The 27206-nt window shown below is 47.4% G+C and overlaps 1 protein-coding gene across 3 annotated transcripts in view; it reads right to left on the bottom strand.

The window, feature by feature from the left end:
* RNF213 (ring finger protein 213) overlaps positions 1 to 22336 on the bottom strand; it is an 85718-nt gene extending 63382 nt beyond the window's left edge. For 2 of the 3 annotated variants that reach the window (XM_054047502.1, XM_054047504.1), the window contains exons 1-8: positions 22282 to 22336; positions 19927 to 20074; positions 13759 to 13952; positions 8287 to 9012; positions 7019 to 7203; positions 4720 to 4878; positions 2839 to 3035; positions 1940 to 2229 (exon numbers count right to left, since the gene is read on the bottom strand). In XM_054047502.1, the coding sequence (XP_053903477.1) occupies positions 1940 to 2229; positions 2839 to 3035; positions 4720 to 4878; positions 7019 to 7203; positions 8287 to 9012; positions 13759 to 13952; positions 19927 to 20035 (1860 nt within the window). In that variant the 5' untranslated portion in view covers positions 20036 to 20074; positions 22282 to 22336. Of the gene's footprint in view, positions 1 to 1939; positions 2230 to 2838; positions 3036 to 4719; positions 4879 to 7018; positions 7204 to 8286; positions 9013 to 13758; positions 13953 to 19926; positions 20075 to 21570; positions 21598 to 22281 lie in introns of those variants that run through there. The other variant, XM_054047503.1, reaches the window with a different exon arrangement.
* Positions 22337 to 27206: the final 4870 nt, after the last annotated feature.

Genomic DNA, 27206 nt, shown 5'->3' with positions numbered 1-27206 from the left:
TTCAGCCCCCCGCCAACCCCACTCGAGCGGGCCAGTGGCCCGCTCAACCCACTGCTGGATGAGTGAATGGAACCCCAGTCCGGCAGCGGGCTGAGTGCGGCCAGCGGCTGGGACCCCAGTCCGGCAACGGGCTGAGTGCGGCCAGCCCACCGCCACTCTGTGGTTCCGGCTGCCAGCTCCTGCCAGCCGGGGTCTCAGCCACCAGCCTGCTTAGCCCGCTGCCAGCCTGGGGTTCCCAGGTACTCAGTGGGGCCAGCGACCAGGACCCCGGCTGGCAACAGGGCAGCAGCCGGAACCCCAGAGCGGCGGTGGGCTGAGCCACTCAGCCCGCCGCCGCGTGCCATCAAAAATCGGCTCACGTACCATAGGTTGCCAACCCCTGCTCTACTTTTATTATTCAACCACGGAATTTCTATCCATAGAGAATCTATGGAACAGTTTGATTCATTTAAGATTTTTACTATCTTTGACTTTATGCTCTCTTTCACATATAGTGCAACACCCCCACCCGCCCAACCTACTCTATTATTCCTATATCCTTTGTATCCTGGTATTACCGTGTCCCATTGATTGTCATCATTCCACCAAGTTTCTGTGATGCCTGTTATATCAATATCCTCATTTAATACCAAGCCCTCAAGTCTGACTTGAAATATTGCTTCACTGGGCATGGAAAACCCCTTCAAGCCTTGGTCTGCCTTTAGGATAAGTGCACATTTTAATTTTTAAAAATGCATCCTAGGCAGCATGTTCAGCTAGAGGAATTGTTATCTACCAACCCTCTCGCTGACAAACAATGGAAGAGCCTTGCTAAGCTCTAAAGAAAGCCACCCACGTCCAGCCCTTTCATTAGGGGGAAAGAATAAAAAGGGAATATAGACTTGACCCAAAGTCCATTGAAATAAATGATTCTTTCCATTTACTCAAATGGCTTTTGGATTAGGCCTCAGATGGGGAAGGGATTCCAAAGACAGGTGAATGGTGGAAGAAAAAAGTAAGAAGTCATTTTAAAACCACCACTTTCCTAACTCACCAGAAAAAGAAAGTTAAGTACTTGGTTAGAGCCTGGACTCCCCCGTCCCGTCCCCGCCACCCCCTTCCTTGTCTGGAAGATCTGTGGAGGGAGAGCTCTAAACCCTAAAGAGATGGCGAAGTATTCTATGAAGACTCCTGATGGCAGATTATGGAGTCCAGAAGGAATCCAGTCTAATCTAGCTCAGTCAGATGTGAGAATTTGGGATACAATATCCTTATAACCCAGAGTGGGTCAGGCTTGGACTAGAAATAAGCACAGAGAAAACCTACTGTGCCAAAGAGAGAGATGGTAGCAAAGACTTTAAAAAAATTGTTTACCAATATTTTTACTCAGGAAATAGTCAGGACATGTCTATATGCCATACTGGCACTTCTCTGAAGCCAATACCTTGTGCTCCAGGATCTCAAAATTTTAATTAAAAAAAAAAAAGTATCTAGCTGTTATGGTTGCAAAGATGACCACACAAACGTGAGCTAAGTGTAATTGACACAGAGATGTCCAAGTCTACAAAGAGCCTGGAACAAGAGCGCTGAGATAGGAGTCGTACATTTATCTCAGTGGGGTGTTAACTCAGGTGTGCAGTGATAATAATTTAAATATCAACATTGTTAAAGCCATCCCAGCAAGTACCACACCCCATGCTCTGGCTCCCTTTGGTGAGCAAGTATTGGTGCACTAAACCTCATACTGTAACTAAGGCCAAAAGTTCAGGGAGTAGGACTTCATGCAACAGGAAATAGTAAGTGTCATATACGGAAACAATCACACAACAGAAAATTATCCATTACTTCCATCAGAGGAGGCAAAACAGACTAAGGATCTCAACAGTAAAGTTAAAATTGCATATTTAATAACTGAATTTCAACCTCTTCCTCAATACACTGTCAAATGTAATTAGAATACCTGCTTTTCTCCAAACTCTAGCAGTGTCCATTGCTTCGGCTCTCTCTCATACACCATTGGCGTCTTAGTCACTATGTAAAACTGCTGCAACTGGTTGAGAAAGTTCTTCATGTTGATGTCGGTCCATGTGGTGAGGATGCTGAAGATGGTCTCTAGCATAATTTTTGCTGCTATCTGCTTCCCTCTCTCAACATTTTTCTTCCGATCATCCCATCCAACCCAACTCATAATGCGGTTCACCAAACCATCATGGGGTTTAGTGCATACTATATCATCATACTGGTGCCAATCTAATAATTAAAAAAAAATGATTTATTTATTTTTTTAAACACATTTAACTTCTAAGACAAGAAGCAGGTGTTTCCATTTCCCTGCTGCCTCACATACCTGGGAGCAGACCAGCATGGGACAGGTAGTGCACAGGACACTGGAGTGGGATAAAGGAGACCTGAGTTCTGTTCCCAGCTTGGCCACAGGTCACTTCCCCTCTCTGTGTGTGTTTCCCTTCCCACCCTTTCTTTGATGTCTCCATTTAGATTCTAAGCTCTTCCAGGAACCAAGTCTGTCACATCTGGAGTGACAACTTTTTATTGGAATGTTGGCACTTCAAAGGCAGCAGCAGAGACCAGCAATTACATTTCAATAAATATGACATACGTACAGATATACATGTGCTGTTAAATGTGTGAATCAGATAAATCATTTACGTTAGATGATTTCATCCAAGTCTGTCCTTCCATATTTCTACACAATACCCCAAGCTTTCTCACATGGGTTTTTTGCCTGGGTGTCACTGATAAGGCTGATTAACATCAGCATTGTCTGGCAAATAAGAGATATCTAAACATGCATAATTATGATGAAGACTACACAGTCACACACTGTGGAAATCACCTTACCTCCCGAGCTGAGACAATTAGATGGTATGTATAAAAAGCGATTCACAAACACTCCTTCCGGGCAAGGTTTGTAAATTAATTCATATTCTCCATTTTTGCCACGTGAAATAAAATATTTGTAGGGAAATGGTTTATTCATGTTGTCCTTGGAAATAGTCACACAACCCTCAATGAGGTGTCCATGCTCTCCCAAGTCCCTGTTCAATACAAAACAGCTTAACAGCGTCAGCAAGCGCGGACAATAGGCAAGTCAGACATCGGTTGCTCTAGTACTTGCTTCCTCCCCAATTGCCAATTTTTAAAAAGAGGGGAAAGACTTAAAATGATTTCCCTCTTCATTATACATTTGATATTTTGCCCCAATACCCAACTAAGCAGCTGAGGAGGGCACAACTCTGAAGTCAGCTAACGAGCACATGCACACTACCCAGCAACAGAAATTAAATGCGACACCTAGACAGCTCAGATTTGCTCCCTTTTCCCAAATGGGGCCCTCAGTATCATCAGAGCACAGTGCAGTTTTATGCGTACCACTCAACCATCCAGAGGGCTATTATTATTTATTTTAGGTATATAAACATATTCACTCGCCTAGCAAATACTTCTGGAGTGACCCATAACCAGCATATTTCTTTTACATTCTATGGTGCTGCTGGTTTCTCTCCCCCTCCTCGATTGTGGCTCCCACACATACAGACAAGCTCTCTGGGGCAGGGACTATGTTTTTGTTCTGCGTGTGCACAATACCTAGCACACTGGGGTTCTGGTCCCTGACTTAGGAGCTACTGTCACACAAACAAACAAACAAACATCACTGTGAAGTAGTTAGGGTTCCCTCTCTCTCTTTCTCACACATACCCCTACCTTACAAATTTACAAAGAACTGAAAAGATAAAGCACTTAACAGTATATATCATGAGTTCTTCAACACACAAGCACACACCTTATCATTACCACAACTACCATATACCACAACCTTAACTCTGCCCCTTTCACCCTTCACCCCTACATTATTTTTCTCTAACACTAGTAGTCATAGATGTGGTGGGGGGGACTAGGTGGTTGTGTTAGAGAGGGTAGTTTGATAAACGCTTGTGTGCAGGAGGATGGTTAAAGATGGTGATAGAAGGCTGGCAACTCTATGGGAAACCAAACAAAAACTACCTAGAAAATTCAAAGGACCTAATTAACTAACTGAAATTCCAAACTGACTGGCCACCTACTTTTTAGGGAAAACCCAATATTTTATTGCTCATTTTAAAAGGCAACCTTAACTATAGAATCACTAGCAGGTGCCACCATAATAATGATATATACATGGTTTTGGTCTCACAGTGCTCAAAGGCCCCACTTCCATGAAAATAAAACAATCATACAGTGGGTTCAAAGGGGGGGGAGAAACATACTTTCCAAAGTACTAAATGAAATATTAGTCTAGGTCCACATTTTAAGAGACGAGGCCCTGATATTATCCTGCATGAATGTAGCCAAGCCTTATTTCAGATAACAGATCACAGGCCCTATCTAAACTAAGAAAAAAGATGTTTTTTGTAAGTCGAGTTAGCAAATGTGATTCGGCTAATGTAACTTGAAACATCCCCATCAAGCGTAGACACAGTTTAACACCAACTATCATGATTGTGAAGATGTTAAACGGTTTCTACACTAAGTCTGAAGGGGTGTCACATTAGCTAATTTGACTTTTAAAAGTACTTTTTTTCCTAGTCCAAACAGGGCTGCAGAAGAAAAATTACAACAGCCAGGTAGAGACAAAATACCACACCTATGTCTGTTGCTTTCTTGTTATTGTGACGCAGGTAGTTAAAATAAGAGGCCTGAATTAAAATTAAGCGGTGTTGGAACTTACAGAAAAGTACTTACTTTGTGCAGGTCAACTCACAGATGTTATCCTTCCAATCCACATATCCTGAAATGCCACGTGCCTTGATGAACACTTTATGCTGATCAGGATCTAGCTTAAAGTCTTTAGATAATATTGCATGGAAATACACTGTAACACCCTCTCCAAGATTCACCTGACTGTAATGACAGAGAAAATAAAGTTAAAATACTATTTACATATTTTGTGTAATTTAACAAAATGAATGCATGAGAGCCAACAGCTGTTTGTTTGCTTACTTATTTGTAGCCAACTCCATGAGTTGCATTAATATCAGTTTCAGTGCAAACTCCTCCACATCTGACCAGATATGAAGGTCAATACATGGTATTCTCCTAGCAAAGCGAGCATTACCTCAAATTACTCACAGTGATTATATACCCACATTTTGGATGCAAAATATTGCTCCCATGAAATACAGCAAGACCACTTTTGATGAAGCAGCACCCTCAAAAAAAAAAAAAAACCTCATACCTCCGGTTAGGGTTCCCTCCCCACTCTGAACTCTGGGGTACAGAAGTAGGGATCCGCATGAAAGACCCCCTAAGCTTATTTCTACCAGCTTAGGTTAAAACTTTCTCAAGGCACAAATCCTTTCCTTGTCCTTGGATGGTATTGCTGCCACCACCAAGTGATTTAGACAAAGATTCAGGAAAAGGGCCACTTGGAGTCCCTGTTTCCCCAAAATATTCCCCCACGCCTCTTCACCCCCTTTTCTGGGGAGGCTTGAGAATAATATCCTCACCAATTGGTACAATGTGAGCACAGACCAAACCCCTGGGTTTTTAGGGCACTGAAAATCAATCAGGTTCTTAAAAGAAGAATTTTATTTAAAAAAAAAAAAAAAAAAAAAAAAAGTAGAAGTATCACATCTGCAAAATCAGGATGGAAGGTAACTTTACAGGGTAATAAAAAGATTTAAAATATAGAGGATTCCCCTCTAGGCTTAGCTTCAAAGTTACAAGAAACAAGAATAAAACTCTCTTAGCATAAGGAAAATTCACAAGCTAAAACAAAAGGTAATCTAACGCATTCCTTGCCTTTACTTACAATTTTTGTAATCTTAGATGCTTGTTTCAGGTAGGTTTTTAGGAGATGTTTTTCCTGCCTGGTCCCTCTCTCGTCCAGAGAGAGAACAAACAAAGAGAGCACAAACAACCCCCTCCCCGCCCCCGATTTGAAAGTATCTTCCTTCCTTATTGATCCTTTTGGTCAGGTGCCAACCAGGTTATTTGAGCTTCTTAACCCCTTATAGATAAAGGAGGGATTTCATGCTACCCTTAGCTATATGTTTATGACACCTCCTATATCCCTACGTAGCTCTGCATCATTCTTGACGCTGACATATCTCTCTTTCCCTCATCTCCTGCTCTCTGCAATCTGCCAACCACCAAACCACAACAATGTTGCTGTTTGCCACAGCTTTGACTGCCTGTAAGGAAACAGTCACTAGTGCCTTCATCCACTCTCACCGACAATTGCAATCCCTTCTGCTTGGACACCTCAAGTCCCAGCTGTCCAGATTCTTGCATGTGAAGAATAATGCTACTGCTCACTCCTTTTCACGTACCAAGAAATCTGATCACAGAACATCACTCCTCAAGCAACTTAACGGGCTCCCTATTGGTTTCATTGAAAAATCCACTTGAAAAACTGCCCTGCTTATTTTCAACTCTTTTCACGGACCCACTTCCTGCCTACCTCACAAATCTTGTCTCTCTCTAATCACTTTCCTGCTAACTCTGCTCATCTAGCAACTGCCTCCTCCCTGTAATCTCACCACTGCTGGTGAGAGAACCCTGCCTCTGTAGCTCCTCTCATCTGGAGCAACCTTCTCGTATCTTCCCACCTCACGGAATCTAAGGGCTGGTCTACAATAGAAAATTAGACTGACCCAGCTACGTCACTCTGAGCAAGGTAGTTAAGCTGATCTAAGTCCCCATGTAGACAGTGCTAGTTTGACAAAAGAATTCTTCTGTCGACCTAGCTACCGCCTCTCATGGAGGAGGATCACCTACAGCAATAGGAGAACCCCTCCCTTCGGCGTAACTCCATTGAAGTGCAAAAGCAGAGAACCCTCCACAAAAAAAATCAGCCACTTGGCTTGCAAAGTTGTGAATAATTCAAACACTAGGAAGCTTTTATTTTCTATTTCATATTTTCTATGCTGAAAAGGAAGAGTACCCATCTACAATTACCCAATAGCAGCTACTGGCTGGTCCTCATTACTTTCAACAGCACTTTAAAAGAAAAAAAAAAAAAAAAGAGGGCATACTCTACCTTGGCTTAATTCTATTTGCATTGGCGTCCTGATTTTTCTGCTGCTTCTTGTCCTTCTTATTGCCTGAAACAGCTGATGCATAATCTTTTTTAGGAGCTTCAATTGCCTTTGTTTGATTTGTCTTCTTTTCCATTTCTTTGGGTGTCCCCTTTCTTGGGGTTCCTTTGGCTTCCGCTTCCATGTTCTGTGACACAAACGCAAAGAATGAATCAAAAGCAGCGAACCTCAAAGACACGACTTTAATAGAAACCAACCGGATTTGTTCCAGGTAGCATGCGATATCTAAAGTACGATGTTGCATGTCAAACAACCCAATTCAAAACTGATTCAGTTGGGTCTGCATTTAGTGTTCTGCACCAGCGCTAGGTTCACTTCCAAAGACTGGTCAGTTCGTCACTCCCCAGGGCCAGAGGAAACGAGGGTGAATCTTCTGACCAATCTAACAGCCAGAGCTGCAAGAGTGCTCTGATCAGGTTTTACATGGAATCTAATGCCAATGTTGGCTGGCAGAAGTCACCATGTCGTAGGTTCCTGAAGGAAGGGGTATAAAGGAAGAGAAAATATCTGCAATTCAACCAGTCCATTCTGGGACTGAACCCCACATTCAGAGGAGGTGTCAAGCTGGCATAATGAAGCAACATGGGCAATGTATATGCATTTCTATAGTGTGTGGACTGTTCTGAGCACTGCTGTGAGATTGGGGAATGGAGGGGGGTGAGGGGGACTGGACCATGAGATAAAGTTCAATACAATGCGTTTTTCACGTTCTATGGGGAAAAACTGACAGGGATTCTGAGCCAATTAACAGCTGTACCCGCTACATTAACAACAGAGAGAAAACTGACAAGAGCAATGCTGAAGATTACACTCATTTCACTGAATAAAGTTCTGCTCAGAAATAAAGCTGAACCCAATGGGGGGCTTTGGAGATGGGAGGAGAAGACTTAACCCCAAGATGGTTTAGTAAAGCACCCAGCAACGGAGAGGCACTTGGACTACTGTAGTATAGTTATTCTTGTACTAAGGGCAACTCTTCCACCCCTGGAACTAACCAAAGGTGAACAGAGAAGTTCACAGATGTAAGATATACCTGTGCAAACAGACTGGCAAGATGCTGCAAAGCGCCCCCTACTTCCTCCCTACCTCCTCAGGTTGTTCGACTGGAGTGGCAGCAATGAACAGGCTTCATTTTACTGCAGTAACCATTTCAAAGTTCAAAAGAAGGAAACTTATTCCAACATAATCACATGGTTATTTGGCAGTTTACCTTTGAAACTGGAGCACTTGCTTGCTGCTTACTCTCTTGTTCGACTTTTCTGCTCTGTGTTGTTGCAGCTTCAGAAAAGGAGACTTTCTTCTTCTGACTTTGATGGTCTGCATCAGAATTTGAATCCTTACTCGCAGGTGCTTCCATATTGGAGCAAAGCCCTAAGGACACACACTCTCCCTCTTCTTTGGAAGCCAGTGCATCCCTGTCTCCCCCTGACGTCTGGGTATCTACTCTATTTCCTGAAGGCTGGTCAACTTCAGCAGGGCCCCTCTCACTTTCCTTCTTGTCAGAGCCCTTATTTTCTCTGGACATTTGTCCATCACTTGGCGAACTTTCATCTTCCATCTTCTCCTCTGTGGCTCTGGAGCCTGCAGGCTGAGCAAGCTCATCATTGGTGCCATTCTGCACTGACTGGTGCCTGGTGTCACTGCTGCTGGGATTGTCTTCCACAATCATCTCTGGACTTTGACCTTCATTTCCCAAGGGGCATAACGAACAGTCACTTTTAATCTGACTTTCGTTGTTACAGGGAGAGGACTCAGCCTCTGCGTTGGCCACTTCATTCTCTTGGATTTGGCTTTCTTGTGTTGGATTTTTTGCACCAGCCAATTCTGAGCTCAAAGAAGAGTCCAGACTACAAGGTGCTGAACTTACAGAGGTCAAAGAGTCCTGCATCCCAGAGCCGGAAGGATTCTTCTTACTCTTATTCCTCTTTCTCTTTTTCTGTGTAGGGAAGTAAAAACACACACACATCCTCACTTACTCAGAATGGGGAAATCCTGTATTCACTGCTTCCCTTAACATAGCGGGGATGTCCTCAATCCCCGTGGCCCTTGTAGGTGGAGACAGAATAACTAGTCCATCTCTGTCATACTCCAACCCCAGCCCCCAAAACATCCTTGCTTATGCCATCACTTTCTGATTTTAAAGACAAAGGAAAACAGGGAGGGGGGGAATAAAATCCTACCTTAGCTCAGAGAGAAGGAAAATGCTTGTGTGAGCTACTTAAAATTAAGAGAGTCCTAACCAACTTCTAAACTAGGTAACTGCATTTGACCTAAGCACTGCTACCTGACTCTTCCTTTCTTCATGTCCTACACTCTTGCAGGTATAGAACCGCTGCTTTATATATATTCCAGCTCAGCGGCTGCTGCATTTCATGAATGAGGAAGGGAGTCCTGTATCTATGGTTGGTAAAGGTCTTTGCGGGAAACCTTCAGAATGAAAAGTTCTGTATAAAATGTAGAATATTATGATGCTCTGAAAAGGACACTGTCTAAGCCTTCCTGCCAGCTTCTCACTTGCTCCATGATTACAGCTGGTTGTATTTATGGAGTATTTCACTCCTTGGGGAAGGTGAAATCGAGGGTCCTGGCAATGTAAGTAGGGGGCTGTGTGTAAGCAGGAAAGGCTTTTTTTTTTTTTTCCCCTTCTTATTGATAAAGAAACCAAATCGGATACAAAAATTCTTAGAACAGTTTTAAATGCCGCTACAGCAAAGTAGCAGCGTCTATCTCACAAGTATCAAACTAAAGAATTTTACACATTCTGTTCAATGCCCCCGACTGAGAACACGACATAAAAGGGTCAGGTTCACAACACACAATAACGGTTCTGGTGAGACGAACGTGCTTGGAGTATTGGAGCAATGGAAGGGACACACTAGCTGAAAGTGAGAGAATGCTATCTGTGGATTTCCCTGAAGCCAGGCTCTTCCTGGCTGAGAATCCTCTTATGACCTCTTCCAAAACTAATTGGCTTGCTTCCCCACTCACCTGCCAGTCAAAATTATCAAACCCAGGCCGGATTCACCGTATTTGCTGGTTTTAAACTCAGGCAGGTGGGGAAAAAAACAAAGGTCTTCCCACCTCATGCTTCTGATTGTCACTCCAATGAGCATACAGCTGGGTCGCAGGTAAACAAGCACAAACAATAGCAGGAGAGCAATGGTGAATGTGGACAGACATGGACAGCTACTACAAAGCACCCTGTTAAGCTGGAGGAGGGAAAGACAGAGCTATGTGATGAAAGGAGAGAAACGACAAATCCATCCGCCTCATTTGCCAGCACAGAGATTGTGAACAGAGACTGGTTCCAGATTCAGAACTACGTATACACCGGAATTACAGAGACACTGGCTCTGCCCAGTGCGTCAGGCAGGGCCCATTCAGGAAACTGCGGACAGCAGTTATTAAGTTTAATCACTTCAGGCTGGCATCCAACTGTGGACCCAGAACAGACACCTGTGCTAGTAATTGGGGCTTCAGGCCAATGCGCTTGCTTAGGCTGCTCCGGGTAGAGGAACTACTCATGAGAACTACCTGCTGTGGGCTTGTAGGAGATGGGCTGCTATCCTCAAATTGGATTGGTTTCTCCTTTCTCCTCTTTCTGGAAAGGGGATTAGCATCATCCAACTCACTCCAGACTACACCGCTTGCAGCTTTTGCTGTCTGTTGAAAAATGGCTTCACTTTCAGAGAGATCAGGAAGTGAGGTATAATTGCTAATCAATATTTGTCTGTCAGGGTAGGCTGAGTAGTACTTTATACTGCAGTGTTTATTTGTAGCTTGCATTTTTAGTTTATGGCATGGGCAATTTTTTAATAAAATTATTTCTCTACTTGAAACAAGTCAGATTTTCCTCCTGCTGCTCCTTATGAACGTTATCCGGCGAGTGCGTGAGACTTGGGGGCGGGGAGAAAGCATACCCTCTCCAACTACCACTTCGCTCATCAACATGCGACACTGGAGAAGGAGAGACTGTGCAAGGAATCTGGCACTGCAGTCCCTACAGGAACCAAAGTGATAATGGAAATACGTGTATGCAGTGTTGTTGTAGACATGTCGCTCCCACGGATTTATGGCTTATTATGGTAAAACAATCTGTATCCCACTAACACCCCTTTTTATCCTAGGACTAGAGGGGGGTTAACAGAGATGGTGTCCATAGCCTCTGTTTGCCAGAAGCTGGGAATGGGAGACAGGGGATGGATCACTTGATGATCACCTGTTCTGTTCATTCCCTCTGGGGCACCTGGCTGGCCACTGTCTGAAGATGGGATACTGGGCTAGATGGACCTTTGGGCTGACCCAGTATGGCCGTTCTTTTGCCAAATGGGTCCGACGGTTCAGGTTCCTCAGTGCCCAAGACTGATGGTGAATAATAGAGCTGAAGGGTCAAATGCTGAGTAGCTAAGTTAACAATCGACAGCTGAAAGACTCAAAGATAAAGGAAAAGGCTAAAACTCAAAAGAAGAGGAAGAAGTAACAGAATAATAATTCCACGTGGTGGTTTGCCCTTTATAGGGCCTAAGCACTATCATGAATATTCATGCTAAGGTCCAACCTTCCAGGCCCAAATCTAACTTTCTCACCCACATAATATTGGGGTGCACTTATTCTATAGCCTAACATATCTATACATATTAATCCAATTAGCTCATTCTCAGACCTGTCACTTCTTGCCTGAACTGGTTTATGGTTGTCACTTACACGTTCCTGCAGTGTTCCCTGTGGTCACTGTTTACCACTGAGTTCCAACTCCTACTTTTCAGTAGACACGTCTAAGGGCTTGTCTACATTACGGGCAGCAATCGATCCAGCAGGGGTCGATTTATCGCGTCTAGTCTAGAGTTGACAGGAGAGCATCAGCCATTGACTTACTGCAGTGAAGACACCGCAGTAAGTGGATCTAAGTACATCAACTTCAGCTACGTTATTCATGTAGCTGAAGTTGCGTAACTTAGACACACACACACACACACACACACACACACACACACACACACAGAGTGTAGACCAGGCCTACTTCACCATACTTATGCTAACTTGCTGAAACTAATCATACAAGATACAGACCTCTAGGCTCCTTGCGTTACAGCCAAACATAACAGAGTAAACCAAACAAAATACAATCAAATAAATGAGCAAACCAGTAGCTAATAGGCAGGATATAATAAAGCAAACCAGCAGGCTAGCCCTACGGGCGACACTCCACATTGGATTAATTTCACCCTGCAAGTGTATTGCTCTCTGACCATCACAGAAAGCCCAGGTTTTAAGTGGGCAGTTCACAAGTCTCAGTGAAATTTGTTTAGCTGTTATCATCATATTCACTTATCTACATACAAAAATCACAGTGCTGGAAGTTACAGATTTAAAAACAACAACAAAACCCAAAAACCCAAACACACACTGACCACACCACAATAAAATCAGGGAACGTACTATGCCAGTGGCAAAAATGCATAACTGTAGGTATTTCTGCCAAAATTATATTACAAAATAAGTTCCCTGTCCATCCCTCCACATGTATTCTGGTGTATGACATTTCACACAATGGTTTATTGTCTACTGTTGTGTAAGTATTGTTTATTGTATAATAATTTTGGGCCAATGTTTACTACATGAATCCCATTCAAAGAACTAATTAAAATATTAATTAGAATCTAGAAAAATTCTGATTATGATAGTAGCTGTAAAGTTTCTATGTTCATGAGAGATTTTGTTAACTCACAAAACAGGAAACAGCAGAGGCATGTTGGGTTTTTTTTAAATGTCTTGGGGAGCTCAATTAGAATATTCTGGCACTTAATAAAGCTGTCGGTGTTATGAAGTCACCGTTAAAGAAAGAGGCAGCTTGGAACAATTTTTTTAAGTCCTCTGCTATAAATTGTAATAAAAGAGGATTTGAAATCCAAGTAACTCTGAGAATCTGTTTTCCCAAGCATTTAAAGTTTTCAGCAATATGAGAATCGGACATTAAAGGACTTGTCCACACGAGAAAGGTTTTGCTATGCAGTACCAGCATACCGTCCTAGTCCAGACGCAATTTATAGCAGCAAAAGAGTGCTATTGGTGGTATAGCTTCTTACACCAATTCCCCGAAGAAAGTAAGCTATACTGTCAAAAGCATTTTTGGCCAGCATAACCATGTCTACCCTAGGGCTTTTGTTGGTACACACACGTCAGAAAGGTATATCCCTAAGCAACATTATTATACTGCCAAAGGTTTCTAGTGCAGACCCAGCCTAACGTAGCAGCATTGGCTGACAAATCCCCTAACAAGCAGATATTGACTTGGGACAGACAGATTTTTAATCCTGAAGCTTTCCTGTATCATTTATTGATTCTATTATTGCTGGAAACATATTATTAGGGGAAGCTGTATAATTCAGTATCTCAGCGACATACACGGAGACACCATTTGCTACCAAATTTATTATATTAAAATATGTATCCGATTTCCTTTAAAAAAAATGCAATTAGTGGTTCCAGACCAAAAGCAAAAAGCATTAGTAATAGGTGCCTCATTCTGTAAACGAGAGAGAAAGCAGAAGAGTTATTTGCTTGAATCATGCTTCTTGGCACATGGTGTCCTTACCCACTCCAATACTGCAGGGAAATGGGAAGATTCCTCAAGGTCTCCGCACAGTACACAGTCTGAACCAGCGCATTCCGACATACTCACTTTCTTCTTCGAGACACCGCTTTGAGTCCCCAAGCTCTGTGACAGCAGCTCTCCTGGCTTTCCCTGTGTTTCTTTGGTCAGTGGTTGTCCATCAGCAGCTGGCACTGAGAAGGCGCCCTCTACCTTCAGTTCTCTTCCACTCTCCATTTCCCCCTCAGGGACTGGAGCTGGCTTTACATCTCCACTTCCTACAACTGAAAAAAAGTTCTCTATTAATTTTACAGTGAGGAAACAAGGAGACGACAAAATGTAATTCTCAGGAAGGAAGAAGGGAAATCACAAATGCTGATTAAATGCATTGACTGAGACATGAACACTGCTTCCACACCCCTTTCTGAAGAGAACACTGGAAATAACCTCAGAAGGGAGGAAAGGAGCAATTCTCAGCCCTAAACCAAGGTTATAATAATAATTATCATTAATGGAGATATCCCATCTCCTAGAACTGGAAGGGACCTTGAAAGGTCATCGAATCCAGCCCCCTGCCTTCACTAGCAGGACCAAGTACTGATTTTGCCCCTGATCCCCAAGTGGCCCCCTCAAGGATTGAACTCACAACCCTGGGTTTAGCAGGCCAACGCTCAAACCACTGAGCTATCCCTCCCTGGACAAGGTTAAGAGAGAAGGGCCAGTGAAAATGACTAAACTGGAAGCCCCACTCTGAGACCACTTGCATCACGTGACCAAAACTGTACAAGCCGTTGAACTTATTCTGCAAAAAAGGAGATTAGAGAGGGCTGGTCCTGAAAGTATATTTCAGCCCCAAGGCTGAAATCTCAAAGCATCCCTTCCTCTGTTCAGTGCAGAAATATGCCCTCCTCCTCTGTCAAAAGCATCAGAGTTACAGGGCTGGCTGCACCTTAAAGCATTGTTCCTTAATGACTCTTAAGTGTTGGCTGAGAGGTGGCTATCTTTCTCCAGCCATTCTTCTCCTTCCTGCCTACATATCAGAGAGCCCCCTACTGAGTTAAAGGAATACATTCATACAGCAGACATCCCAATAACCAGGCCAGCATACAGTATCCATAAATTTTCACAGGGCAGCTCCAAATCGGTCACAGGAAGCACAGGAAGGGAAAAAGGTCCATAAGAAAGTAAGAAAAACATCCAATGACACATGCCATGATTTGCAAACAAACCAATCTGCGTGTGGAGGATAGGGTCAGATACATGGCACAAGAAAATTCTTCAGAGCTATCCTTTGACAACACTTCTGCCCAAACCTGCCATCCCACCACGCAGATGCTGCCACAGCATGAGCGCTGCACATTCCAGGGGAGGAACTGATTCTGGTAGTGGACAAGTAGTAAATCAATACTGTCACCTATACTGCCAGATACTTGCTTATAGCAGCTGTGTTTCATAGTGCTTTTGTGCTCAGGGTATCATTAGCTTGTGTATTTTTCATATTTGTTTACCTGCCTTTGTTAGCACGTCATTCCAATCATCTTCAATTGCTCCCAACTCCTTCCTTTTTCCTCCAGGAATCCCCCCCACACACACTTTTGGCTTCTCATACGTGCCATGGCTTTATGCAGTATCATCTTGAGTGGTGCATTCACCATTGTATCACAGATGTTACCAGTTTCCTCCTCCTCAGGGCAGAATTGTTGAGTGTGACGTGAACAGGGCCTTGGTATGAGCACGTGGGTATGAAAGGCAAAGCCAACAAAGCCCAACAGCTTATCTATCCCCACAGCAAATCACAAGTGTCAAAGCATAAAATCTCCTCCCCCTCCCCCCAAAAAACAACAAGGAAACAAATACAATGCAAAAAAATCTACAAGTAAAATGGAGGTTTAAATAACAAATGTAATATAGAAGGTGACCTGCAAAGGAGGCGGGATAGAAATCACAGTTGTGTCCTTGTTCGCTTCTTTATGATGCATGAAAGGGGCCCGAAAGGATCTGAGAAATAATTCCACTTGCGTTTTACATGACAAACTCAAGTCCTGTGACTCTGTCTAGGCTGAAAGACTTGTTCTGTAGGGCATCTAGCTCTATAGTACTGTAAGTATGAACTTACATCTAACATTTTTTTAACGACTTTATACTAACAAGTATCAGAGGGGTAGCCATCTTAGTCTGTATCCAAAAAAACAACGAGGAGTCCAGTGGAACCTTAAAGACTAATAGATCTGTTAAGATGTCACCGGACTCCTCGTTGTTTTTATATTAACAGGATCTCAAAAGCAGCTTTGAAGCAGTTTTGTCTTTGGGCTTTGTTAGAGCAAGACGACCTTGTCAAACCATAGGTGATAGTTCGGTAATTTCCTACTGTGGGTTGTGCGGCCCTACGGCCTGACCTGTGCTACAGTTAGGTTGATGGAAAGCAGTTTACATTGACATAACTCTGTAAGTATCCACACTAAAATGCAGTTCCCACCAATGTAACTGGCCCACTATACCGACTTAATACCACCAGCTCCACAAGAAGCACAGCGCCTAGGCTGCCGTAGTTAGGTTGACGCAGTGTCAGCGTAGACACTGTGTTGCTGACATCCACGGTTGCTGCCTTTCAGAAGACGTCCAACAATGCCCCACACTAACAGTTAAATCGGTGCAAGCGCTCCTGGTGAGGACGCGCACTACTGACACAAGGAGCGTAGTGTGGACATGCAAAAGCAATTTAATTACTGTGGGGCTGTAAGTCAACGTAACTTAGGTCGACTTAATTTTATAGTGCAGACTTGCCCTAAGTGTCATTGCTGAAATGTGAGGTTTGAATGAGTAAGGGGCACTGACAATTGTGTAGGTCAAAAGGCAACGGGCTATAAGTCAGGTCCAAGAAAGTGGCTAGGCCTTAAGGTCCAGAGACCCATTTGTCAGTCCCTAACTATAATCCAGATAAGGAATTGTAACAGTTTTGATGGAGTCATCTCCTGTTGTTTCCCTGCTCTCACCTGCTCAGAGGAGGAAAAAAAGCACTGTGGCCTTAGACACATGTAGTGGAGAAATGTCCGTTGGAGGGAAGACCCCAAAATTGAACCAAAGGTTAAGCTTGATCACACTCTACCAGGATTGCGCAATGCAGTTGCAGTGCGAAGCTGCAATACCCTGATTCGCTTGCAAGATCTCAGGCAAGAGACTGAGGGGTATTAGCAGATCAAATTGCAACCTCAAAAAGTCCAGGTAAATGAGCAAGCAGCGGTCTCAATCTACTTTCTTATTGAATTATTGATTTTAATTTACGCTAATTCCTTGATTAATTCATCTGATCTCCACTGTAACTTCAATTTAATTATTGCATTGTTTAGTGTTGTAGGGAAGTTCGTTTTACATTTCCCTGTTTGTCTTCTCAGTACAATTCCTAAAACATACACTGAATTGGTTTTGTCTCCTCAAATTGCCATGACATCTAAACAACCTTAAAGCAGAAAGATTTGAATGAAAACATTGATAAGCCATTTGGCTCAGGCCTGAATTAAACCCCATTACTATTTTACACTATGACGATAGTGCAGAAGTGAGATACATTTGCTACAGACTGAAAGCTGAGCAGTTGAGAGAGAAGGGATTTTCAATTAGACTGCTCAAAATAGTGTGTGTTTTATTAGCACCTATTTCACTTCATTTGGAAAAGGAAGCTGCTTAAAGATTCAGCACCTGCCGCCCATTCAGTGCAAGGCAGGCCTGCACAACATGCTGCCCACGTGGGCTCACTGTGTGGCCTGCGGGCAAGCGGCAGGGTGGGGCTGCTGTGTTCGCCCCCTGCCCAGGGGGGCCCGCCTCACAGCCCCATGTGCCCGGGCCGTGCACCAACCACCCTAACGGCCAGAACCGCACGTCTCCATCTCCCGCTCCCTCTGCCTGGCGTACAACGGGTGCGTCTCTTCCGGGGCCTGCTGAGGCGGGAAGCGCTGGGCACGAGGCAGAGCTGGTAAGTGCTGAGTGAGGGGAGGGGCACCCAGCCTGGGCTCGAACTGCAGCTCGGGAGGGGGGGGGGGGGGGAGAACTGGGCCGAGACACCCCCCCCAAAACCCCCCTTCGGTTGGGGGCCGGGTGGTTACTGCGCTGGTTGGTCCCAGGGCAGCCTCTGTAGTGATCGGGGGTGTGTGGAGGGGGGGTTTGAACTGTCTGTGGGCAGCCAGGAGACATGTGTGTGGGGGGGGGGGGGCTGGTTGTTTGCACCTGTCCTGCCCCAACTGCTGCCCCCTTCCCTGGTCCAGGGACCTTCCCCCCCCACACACACACCCCCAGGCTCCCTGCGGCCCCTGTGTTTGTGTGTTGGACAGTCACATCCAATCCCTTCACACTGCCCCCCTTCCCCCTCCCCTTAGTTCATAGCCCCAGAAAATCCCTTCAAACTGTCCCCCTTTTCCCCTCCCCTTATTTCATGGGGGTATGACAAGCCGAGAGGGTGGGCGGACAGTGGCGGCGAGGCTTTATACTTGGGGTGGGGGGTGAGGAGGTGAGCGGCAAGTCGGTGGCTGGAGGGGGGTTGTTTCCGCAGGGCTGGGCGGCGCTGGGGCAGGGGATGTGTTTCGGGGGGACCGGGGGGTTTCAGCCCTCAGCTGTTTTCTTTGGAGTAATATGGCCCTCGCCGCTTTATGAGTTGTGCAGGCCAAGGCATTAGAGCTCTTTGCGTACTCCTGCCAAACCAATGAAGAGCAGCCTTGACACTCCAGATATTTCTAAAGTAAAAAGCAATCAGGAAATTTCTGAAATAAAAACAAAAGAACATAAGAACGGCCACACTGGGTCAGACCAATGGATCATCTAGCCCAGAATCCTGTCTTCCAACAGTGGCCAATGCCAGGTGCTTCGGAGGGAATAAACAGAGCAGATGATCATCGAGTGATCCATCCCCTGTCGCCCATTTCCAGCTTCTGGCACGAATGTTTCAGGCCTCCTCTATCAATCTTAAAGCAGGAAACAGCAAAAACCCAATTACAAAAAAAAAAAATCCTTTGTTCGCACAGTGCCCAACACAACACACGTCTAAGGGTGCTACTGCAGTAAAAAGTAACAATAATAATGACATCTATAAGGCAGAGATAAGGCAGGCAACCGGATTCTCACCCTGCCCATTGTCAGGTGGGGGATTCCCAGCGTTGGGGAACAGGTCCCAGCCACACACCTCTGCACAGACTCCAACTCTCTCTCCAGGAGACCAGAGGTAACCCTTGGAACAAGTACCATGTTTTACAAAAGCACAACACTTTTATACAACCCAGCAAAGCCAGGAGCAGACCCAGGTCAGGATCTCTAGCAGGGGTTACACAAACTCCCTTACCCTGATACAATACGCAGCCCGCCCCTACCCCCACACCTAGCCAGACATGCACAAACTCTCTGCCTTGTGCCGATGCAACTGCACCACCCTTGGGTCAGTCCAACCTGTCTGTGCCCTCTGCTGCTTGCTGCTTGGTATCAGCTGGCCTGGAAACTCCTGCCTGTGTGTCCTTAACAGTCTCCCTTGGTCTCTCCTCCAAGCAGCTCCTAGTTCAGCTCTGCCTGCCTCCATTCATCCCGGTGTCTCTCTGCCCCAGCTCAGCACTGCAACTTTTCCCGCTGCTATTTCTTTGTTCTCTCTACAAGTCTTCCCAGTTCCTGGGCATGTCTAGCCCCACCCCCCTCTCTCCTCCACCTGCTCATTGGCTCAAACCCTCCCAGGTGGTCCATAGTTATGTCTGTGTCCTTGTTCTGGAGTGGCACTCAACCCCCAGCCAATCTGGTTTGTGCAGCAATGGGGGGGGAGGTCACCTCAGGGCCATGCCCCCCACCACCACCACCTCACTCTGTACTTCTCTTGCTTTGGGGCCAGGTTCTTCCAGTAGGGATCCCCCCTCATGTGAGCCACCCCACCAGTGGAAGCCCAGTGACTTCTTTCAGCCCTGCCTCCTAGCTACTACGACTAGGATGTTCTCACCCCTCCCTGTTTGGTGGCTTGGGCTCAAAGTGGCAAGGCCTGAGCATGTTCCAGTGGACCCCACCTTCTCCGATCTATCTGCCAACTCTGCTCAGATCTGGTATACCAACCATATGGGGTAAGGGATCCCACAGGCAATGTCTGATTCGGGGACCCAGGCTACATCCAGTTTAGAGCACCTCTGCTGCTTAAGTACTATTTGCATGTCATCATGTGTACATGTCAAATAACTTTGCCTCTTTGCAATATCCTACAGTCAGCCAAGCAGTAAACCCAAGTTACCCCCATCCTCCTACCTTTTTCCTTACTCTGTGTGCTGATGTGGGGGAGCAGCCTGAACCCACAGCTGCTGCAGAAGTTGGGAGAAGCATCTTGAGAAATGTAGTTGCATTTAGGGCACTTCATACCTGCACACTGCTGCCTCAGGGAAAAGTTTTATGCCGCCTGTTTCAAAGCAGGAAGAGAGACACACACAAATGGTTAAGAGAGACAGCAAAACATTGATTCATTATTAGTGACCCTGGGCCCTTGCTAAATTTCACCCTCAGGACACTGAGAAAATGTGAAAGCAACAGAGGTCAGATAAGCAATGTTTCAAGGCCTCACAAACCATTACTTGGGCATAAAATGAAACCATCTCCCTGCTTCCCACACCTCACAAGCAACAGAGACTTCAGTTGTTAAGCTCATTTATTTAAAAAAGCAAGTGCAAATATTTCAAGCAAAATAAATTAATGAAAACTGTTTTAAGAGCCTAAATCATTCACAGAATGTGTGCCTACAGACTTAACAAAAATACAGATTTGTAAAATGTAACCCACTATTTCCTTTCCTTTGTGTGCATGTGGTAACAAGACAATTGTGCACAAAACAAACAAACTGCAAAACACACACAGCTTCCTCCCCCCCCAACTGCTTTCCCCCTTCACTTTGCTTATTTGCCTTTGGTGACATTTGCCGTAGAGTCAGTTTTGCCTGTTTACATTATTTTTGCAAAACAGTAACATGGGAGAGAAAAATGTTCTAAAAGCTAGGAAATGCAATTATAAAACCACAAAAACTGACAGGAAACTCTGGGCTGAAGCTAATTTTTATACTTTTTTTTTATTTAAAGAAGAAGAAAAAAAATCATTAGAAACCACACTGATGGAGTCACTTTTTCAGGGAGCTGTAGGCCCCACCAGTACTGAGATTTGAATCTGGTATACCCTCTTTCTGGAGGATCACAGTTAAAGAAGGCTCTGACTAAAAAGGGGATAAGGAAGTATCCGAACTGCATAGTTGCTTACTGTATTCATCGGTTGCCTCTTGCCTTAGTAAGAGCCAGATTTTCAAAGATGCTCGGCACCCAGCATCTCCGTCTATTTTAGTGGCTAAAGGAGAGCTGAATTCTTAGATTGAAAATCCAGCCCTAAATTCTTTGGAGTGGGGACTAGCTTGTTGTCATGTGTGCGTACAGCACCCAGCACCAGGGGCCTGGGGCTTTGGGCATATTACTGCGCTGCAAATAATAAAGCAGAAGAATGATCACCACAAGCATGGCCTAAACTGTGGACAAAGGAACTTGGCACGAGGCATGTAGGCGGCAGGCTGCACCGGGGAGGCCCCGAGGTGGGAGGGTGGGACGACAGGGCAGGTACACGCTGGAACGAGGAGGGATGCTCACAGGGGAAGGCCAGGCCCATGACACTTGGGCCAAGGGACCACAACACCTGCCCAGGCCAGGCTGAGTTACAAGGCCCCCCCCCAGCTGAGACTCCCCCAGCCCAGGGCAGCAGGGTCACCCTGCTGCTGCCAGCACCCCTCTGGGGCAGGGGAGTGGGGGTGGGCCCCCCAGGAGAGGGCCCCCAGCCAGCCCTGCATAGAGGAGGGAGCCCCCCCCCACAGTCCCCTCAGCCCCCCATGGGATGCGCCGCCCCCACCCCTCACGAGCCCCTTACCTGCAGCCTCTCGTGCCTGAGGGGGTGGGGGAGGGGCGGCAGGGGGCGGGGCCAGCATGCAGATCGGCTCACGGCCCCTCCCGCGCCCGCCAGGCACATCAAGAGAGCTTCCTCCCTATCCCCGAGAGCCCATGCTAATGAGCTCCGCCGCTCGGCCAATGGCAAGGCAGGGAACGCTCGCTGTATGCAAATTAATCCCCCAGGCAAGCGCGAAGCGGAAGGAGCCGTTTCCGGACTACAAGTCCCAGGGTGCAGCGGGTTGTGACTGATCGCAGCTGCCCCCAGCCGCCCGGCCCGGGGGACGAAGGGGCAACCGCGGAGCCCGCCCCTGCCCGCGGGAGAGCAGCGGCCGGACCCTACCCCTGCCCCTGCCCGCAGCCAGGCCACCCCCCCGCTTGGCGCATCACCCAGCCCCGCCCGCTGGGCAGGGGAGCCCCGGGGTGCACGCTGCGCCCCCCATAGCCGGGCCTGTCCTGGCCGTGCAGGGGGGCGGGGGGCCCACCCCAGCCGGGCCCCTGGCGAGGCAGCGGAGTGGGGGCGGGTCCGTGCCCTCTGCAAAGCCCCCCCAGCTGGTCATAGCCCCCCACGAGCGCCGCGAGCTCCCGGGGCTGGAACCGGGGCGTCGGGCTGCACCCCCCGGGCTCCTGCACCCCCAGTGCTGATCCCGGCCGAGCTCCCCGAGGGGCCGAGCCCCGAGCTGGGGCCGCTCACCTGAGCTCCGCGCCGGCTGCCGCTGCCCAGGGACCCGGCAAAGTTTCTGTTTCTGCGAGTGGGCGTCGCTGGAGAGCCGGCGAGTTTCGCTTTCCAAACGTCACCCCGGGGCAGCCCCTGGCGGCCGGTGCCCCTGCCCCGCCCCGCCCGCCGGGCTCGGACCCGCTCCCCGCTCGGGCTGGGCACCCCGGGCTGCCAGGGACAGCCACACGCGCCCCTGGGCAGCGCAAAGGGCCGGGCGGAGCTGCCTCCCCAGGGCGCTGCTGCTACAGCGGGGTGGGAAAAGGTCCCTTCGCACCGCAGCGCAGCGGCTCCTTCCCAGAACCAGCTGCACTAAGAGGGCAGGTCAGAGCGGGCTGGACACGAGGAGCCCCCCTGCCTGTCTCGCGGAGTGTCTCGCCCCAGGGGTCGGGGCTACTATTGGTATAACCGTGCAACAGTCCCGGACAGAAAGGCGATGCTGTGCCCAGGGCCTAGACACACGATTGGGAGTGAGGGGGTCAGTCCCACAGCAGGGGCTGTGTATTTATGTATTGTCCAAGGCCCTGAGCCTGCTAACACTTGTGTATGAGACAAAGGGGGTGAGGTAATAGCTTTTATTGGGCCAATTTCTGTCCACACAGCGCTCTGCTCCAGGCCTGGAAAAGGGAGTGGGGAGTATGTCTATACCTAAAAAGAACAGGAGTACTTGTGGCACCTTAGAGACTAACACATTTATTAGATCATAAGCTTTCGTGGGCTACAGCCCACTTCTTCGGATGCATATAGGGCGAAACATATATTGAGGATGCATCCGAAGAAGTGGGCTGTAGCCCACGAAAGCTTATGCTCTAATAAATGTGTTAGTCTCTAAGGTGCCACAAGTACTCCTGTTCTTTTTGCGGATACAGACTAACACGGCTGCTACTCTGACACCTGACATAGATAACCCACCTCCCCAGGGGGGGTTCGCGCAGTCCAGACACATCTCTCAGGGCAGGTCTACACTTTAAATGTGCAGCAGCACAAAGGCACCGGTGCAGCTGCGCTGCTGTAGGGCTTCGGTGAAGATGCTCGTTAATCAACCTTTGTAAGAGGGGATAGCTAGGTCCGCAGAAGAAGCCGTCCTGTCGACAGAGCGCTGTCCACACCGGGGTTAGGTCAGTACAACGGCATCGCTCAGAGGTGTGGACTTTTCACATCCCTGCGCGACAGAGCGATACCGCTGTACGTTTATCATATAGAACTGGCCTCAGGGGCGTGGATTTACCCTTGAGAGATATCACTCTACCCATGTAAGTCCCTAGCGTAGACCAGGCCTCGGAGTGTCACAGCTGCTGCAACCGGTTGTTCAGCCTAAGTGGTTAGCCGAAATGACCCGTTAACATCTCTGCTGTCATAGAACAGTGAGGGCGGGGAGGATAATGGGTTGCAGATTATTGTAATAAGGCTAAACCATAAATCCAGTGTCTTCCCTGCTCTGCCACAGGTTTTGTGTGTGACCTTGGACCTCCCTGTGTCTCCGTTTCCCATCTGTAAACTGAAGGGTGGTGTGATAAGTGCATTAAAGACTGAAAAGCTTTGAGATCTTCGGGGGCATGAGGAGACTAAAGGTTTTGAATAGCTTCTGGTCACACCTTTGAGTAAAGCATCATTTGTGATGTAGATGTACTCAGAGAGGCGTCTCCATCTCTCCCAGGCCAGGCCCTGCCTTCTGGCATCCTACCCATTCCGGCTGCATGGCCCTGACCTTCCCCAGGGTCTATCTGCATTTGCCTGGGGGAGGAGAGAGCTGATTTCTTTCTTTGATCACCTCTCTTCTCTCTGTCTGGAATGCTGCTCATGCTAGCCTATGCTTGCTCGCAGGCCCATCTAGTGTGCCATCTCTGGGAGTGGCAGAAAACAATGTATAACCAGGGGGCACACTGTGGGGAATGGTTCTGAGACCCCCTTTCCCTGCTGGAGGTGTGTTAATTTATAGCTGGTACAGTCGGGTGCATCTAACAGCCAGACACCCCCAAAATTCCTCTACCCTAGAAATATCCATAAAAACAACCCCCACTGCAGGCAGATACAGCCAGTCCCATTCAGCCCCCGCAGCCCTGGGGGAACAGGGAAAGCTTCGGCAAAATCCTTCCCCGCGGGAGGGAGAAATGAAAGAAGTTCTCACCAGGAGGCGCCCCTGAGATTTACAACTCTCTCTGCTTTCAGTTTCATTTCTCTGCTGCTTGCTCAGGCAGTGCTGTGTGCAGGGTTTTATAGGCATGTCGGTCCCAGGAAATGAGAGGGACAAGGTGGGGGAGGTCATAGCTTTTATTGGACCAACTCCTGTCGGTGAGAGGGAGAAGCGTTGGAGCCACACAGAGCTCTTCTCCAGGTCTGGGCAAGGTCCTCCGAGCGTCACAGCACATGTGGTGTCTCTCATCCAGTGCACTAAAGACCCCAATAACAAGGGCGGGGGTGAAACCAGACACTCACAATGCTCTCGAATGAGCTCAGACAGGAAAATGATAAAAGACAGGAGGGGGGACACTTTCCACAAAGCGATCTCTCTATACCTAACTTATCAGTCCTCATCCTCCCTTAGGCTCCCTAAGCGAGTCAGGGGCCAGAGTAGAATTAACCCATGGCTAGATCTCTGGAAATAGTCCCCCTAGTTAAGCTCCAGTCCTGGGGTTCAGGTCCCTCCGACCTGTCTGTACACCCCACTTCCTTACACTCGAGTGCCCAGGCCCTCGACTTCTGGACACAGTGCACACAGATTTGCTGCCTCCATGGAAGCAGCGTCCCGCAGTTCACTCGCTTTTCCTCCGCTCAACACTCTCCTTAGCACCAGGCACTTCGCTGATATACACATTTCTCTGACAAAGCTTAAGACAGAGAGTCAAATAGAAGCGAGTCTAAGGATGGAAAACTCCTGGTTACAGATAAAAGAAACATCTAAACTGCACTCTAGAGCCGCTACTTATGACTGAGTTCCTTTCCTGTCTAATGAAGTAATTCTCACCCAATGGGCAGTCCATACAGCGCTTGGCCAGGCGAGAGAGCTGGCGTCCACGTTTCTTAAGACACCCACCCTGGCAGAGTGTCCCCTCCATAATGGATGTCAGCTGTGGCCTTCTGTATTCTGTTATACAGTTCCAGACCTTTTGTCTCTTTTCCTAACCTGGGGCATTTTGTCACCTTCCGTTTGCCCCAATGTTCTCCCCTTTTGTGCTCTGTAAAGGGCCTGAGCCAGCCCCTTGTCTAGACTGTAAAAGCTTGGCTGGGCTGAGAGATGTCAGTTGTTCTCCCTCTGCACTGAGTTCGCTCCCAGAACCACCTCCGCCTAGGTGAGCAGTTTCACCTCCAGCAGCTTTGGAGCACATCCCCCCACGTTCCATCACTCCTACAATATTTTCCATCCATACGTCCCCCAATAACCACAACAACCAGCGAGTTCTTAGCTTTCGGCACAGACTGCACATGGCCCCCTTCGCGGAACTAGTGATCACAGGGGAGACATGCCATGTCTAGGCAAGTCCCGGGGTGTAGACTTGTAACTGTGTACCCTCCATCCTGAGTCACAGGCCGTGCCTGGGGTTTAGTCATTCCTGCAAATCGAAAAGAGAAACCATTTCTCAAAGGAATGGAAGAGCCACAGACTGAGTCACTGGTAATCGCACAGTTTTACTGTTCATGGTACAGAGCGTTCCCCTTGGAAACACACCCTCCGTAAAGGAAGAGCAGAGCAGATGCTAGTTCTGAAAGGTTTCATCCTCTGAAAGCAGTGCGCCTGACTCCCCGCTGCTGAGTTTTGTAATTTACAACTGATCCATGGCGCAGCACATGCAACTGCTGGTTTGAGTGGAGAATTCTGATTGGGCGGCATCGCACACCTGCTTTGCACAAGTGCCAATGACAGCACCGGGTGCCAGGTAGGGGGGGAAATCAGGTGAGTGTCCAGAGACGGGTCAATGTATAATAAAAGTTTTGAACTGCACAGCAGCAAAATAGTCCAGCTGCCCCCTCTCCAGCCACACTCTACGGTAGCCAGAGGCAGAGAGGTCGGTGCCCCAGAGACTGTAGCCAAGTCTGGCACAGGAACAGATCTGCCCTGGGGCAACCATAGCTGGTACAGACCTCCTTGATGGATACTGGAGTAAAGCGCTAGACTTATCCCTGGCTTAACGACTTTTCTTTTGAAATGGGGAGGAGAGGGGCATGGGGGGGACAGAGGGAGTTCAGCTGAGAGGGAAGGAGGATTGTGCACCCAGCCAGGGTGTAACTGTTTTCATTGCATAATGTGTATTTCACGGGGGCAGCTGCACCCAATCAGGACCCAGGGCAGGAGGAAGCAACTTCAGCTCTGCAAAACTAAAGCCATCCCATCCCTCCTCTCCCCCATAGCTCCATTGTCCTTCAGACCCGAGTCAGCAGCACTTGGGCTGGCTGCAGGCTGGGAAAGGGAGGGAAAGCTGCACCCACGTGAGAGGCCAGAATGAGACAGCATGCACAGCAGATTGTGCGAACATTTAAAACGTCAACTGGGCTCCTCCGGCTTGTATGTGCCCAGAGGCTCCTTGGGCTTGGCTCGTTCTGGACTGGGGAAGAACAATAAGAAGTGACCGACTCTCCCCAATGCACCACAATTCACCCCCAGAGCATTGTGCAGAGCGGTGCCCCTCCACCTCCTTCACACAGGGACTGGAATAGTTAACAATGGGGACATTTAAATTATCCTCCCGGCTGAGCAGAGCAGTTCACCTCTCCGAGCTAGTGTTCCAGGCTCTTTGCAGACTCAGTTACAAATGTGAAATTAACGTGAGGTTTTCCCCCAACCCTAGCAGCTAGAGACTTGCTTCTTTTCAAAGGAAATCAGATTCTGAAGCATTAGATAGCAGCTTCAAAGCCGCGCTAGTGCAGCATACCAGCATCCGAGCTCAGCCCCAACGCCGGTGGCCTGA

The sequence above is a fragment of the Malaclemys terrapin genome, chromosome 13, assembly GCF_027887155.1.
Source record: "Malaclemys terrapin pileata isolate rMalTer1 chromosome 13, rMalTer1.hap1, whole genome shotgun sequence".
In the NCBI taxonomy this organism is placed as follows: Eukaryota; Metazoa; Chordata; order Testudines; family Emydidae; genus Malaclemys; species Malaclemys terrapin.
Note: the sequence above shows the minus strand (reverse complement) of the source record. Positions and strands in the feature narration are given on the sequence as shown.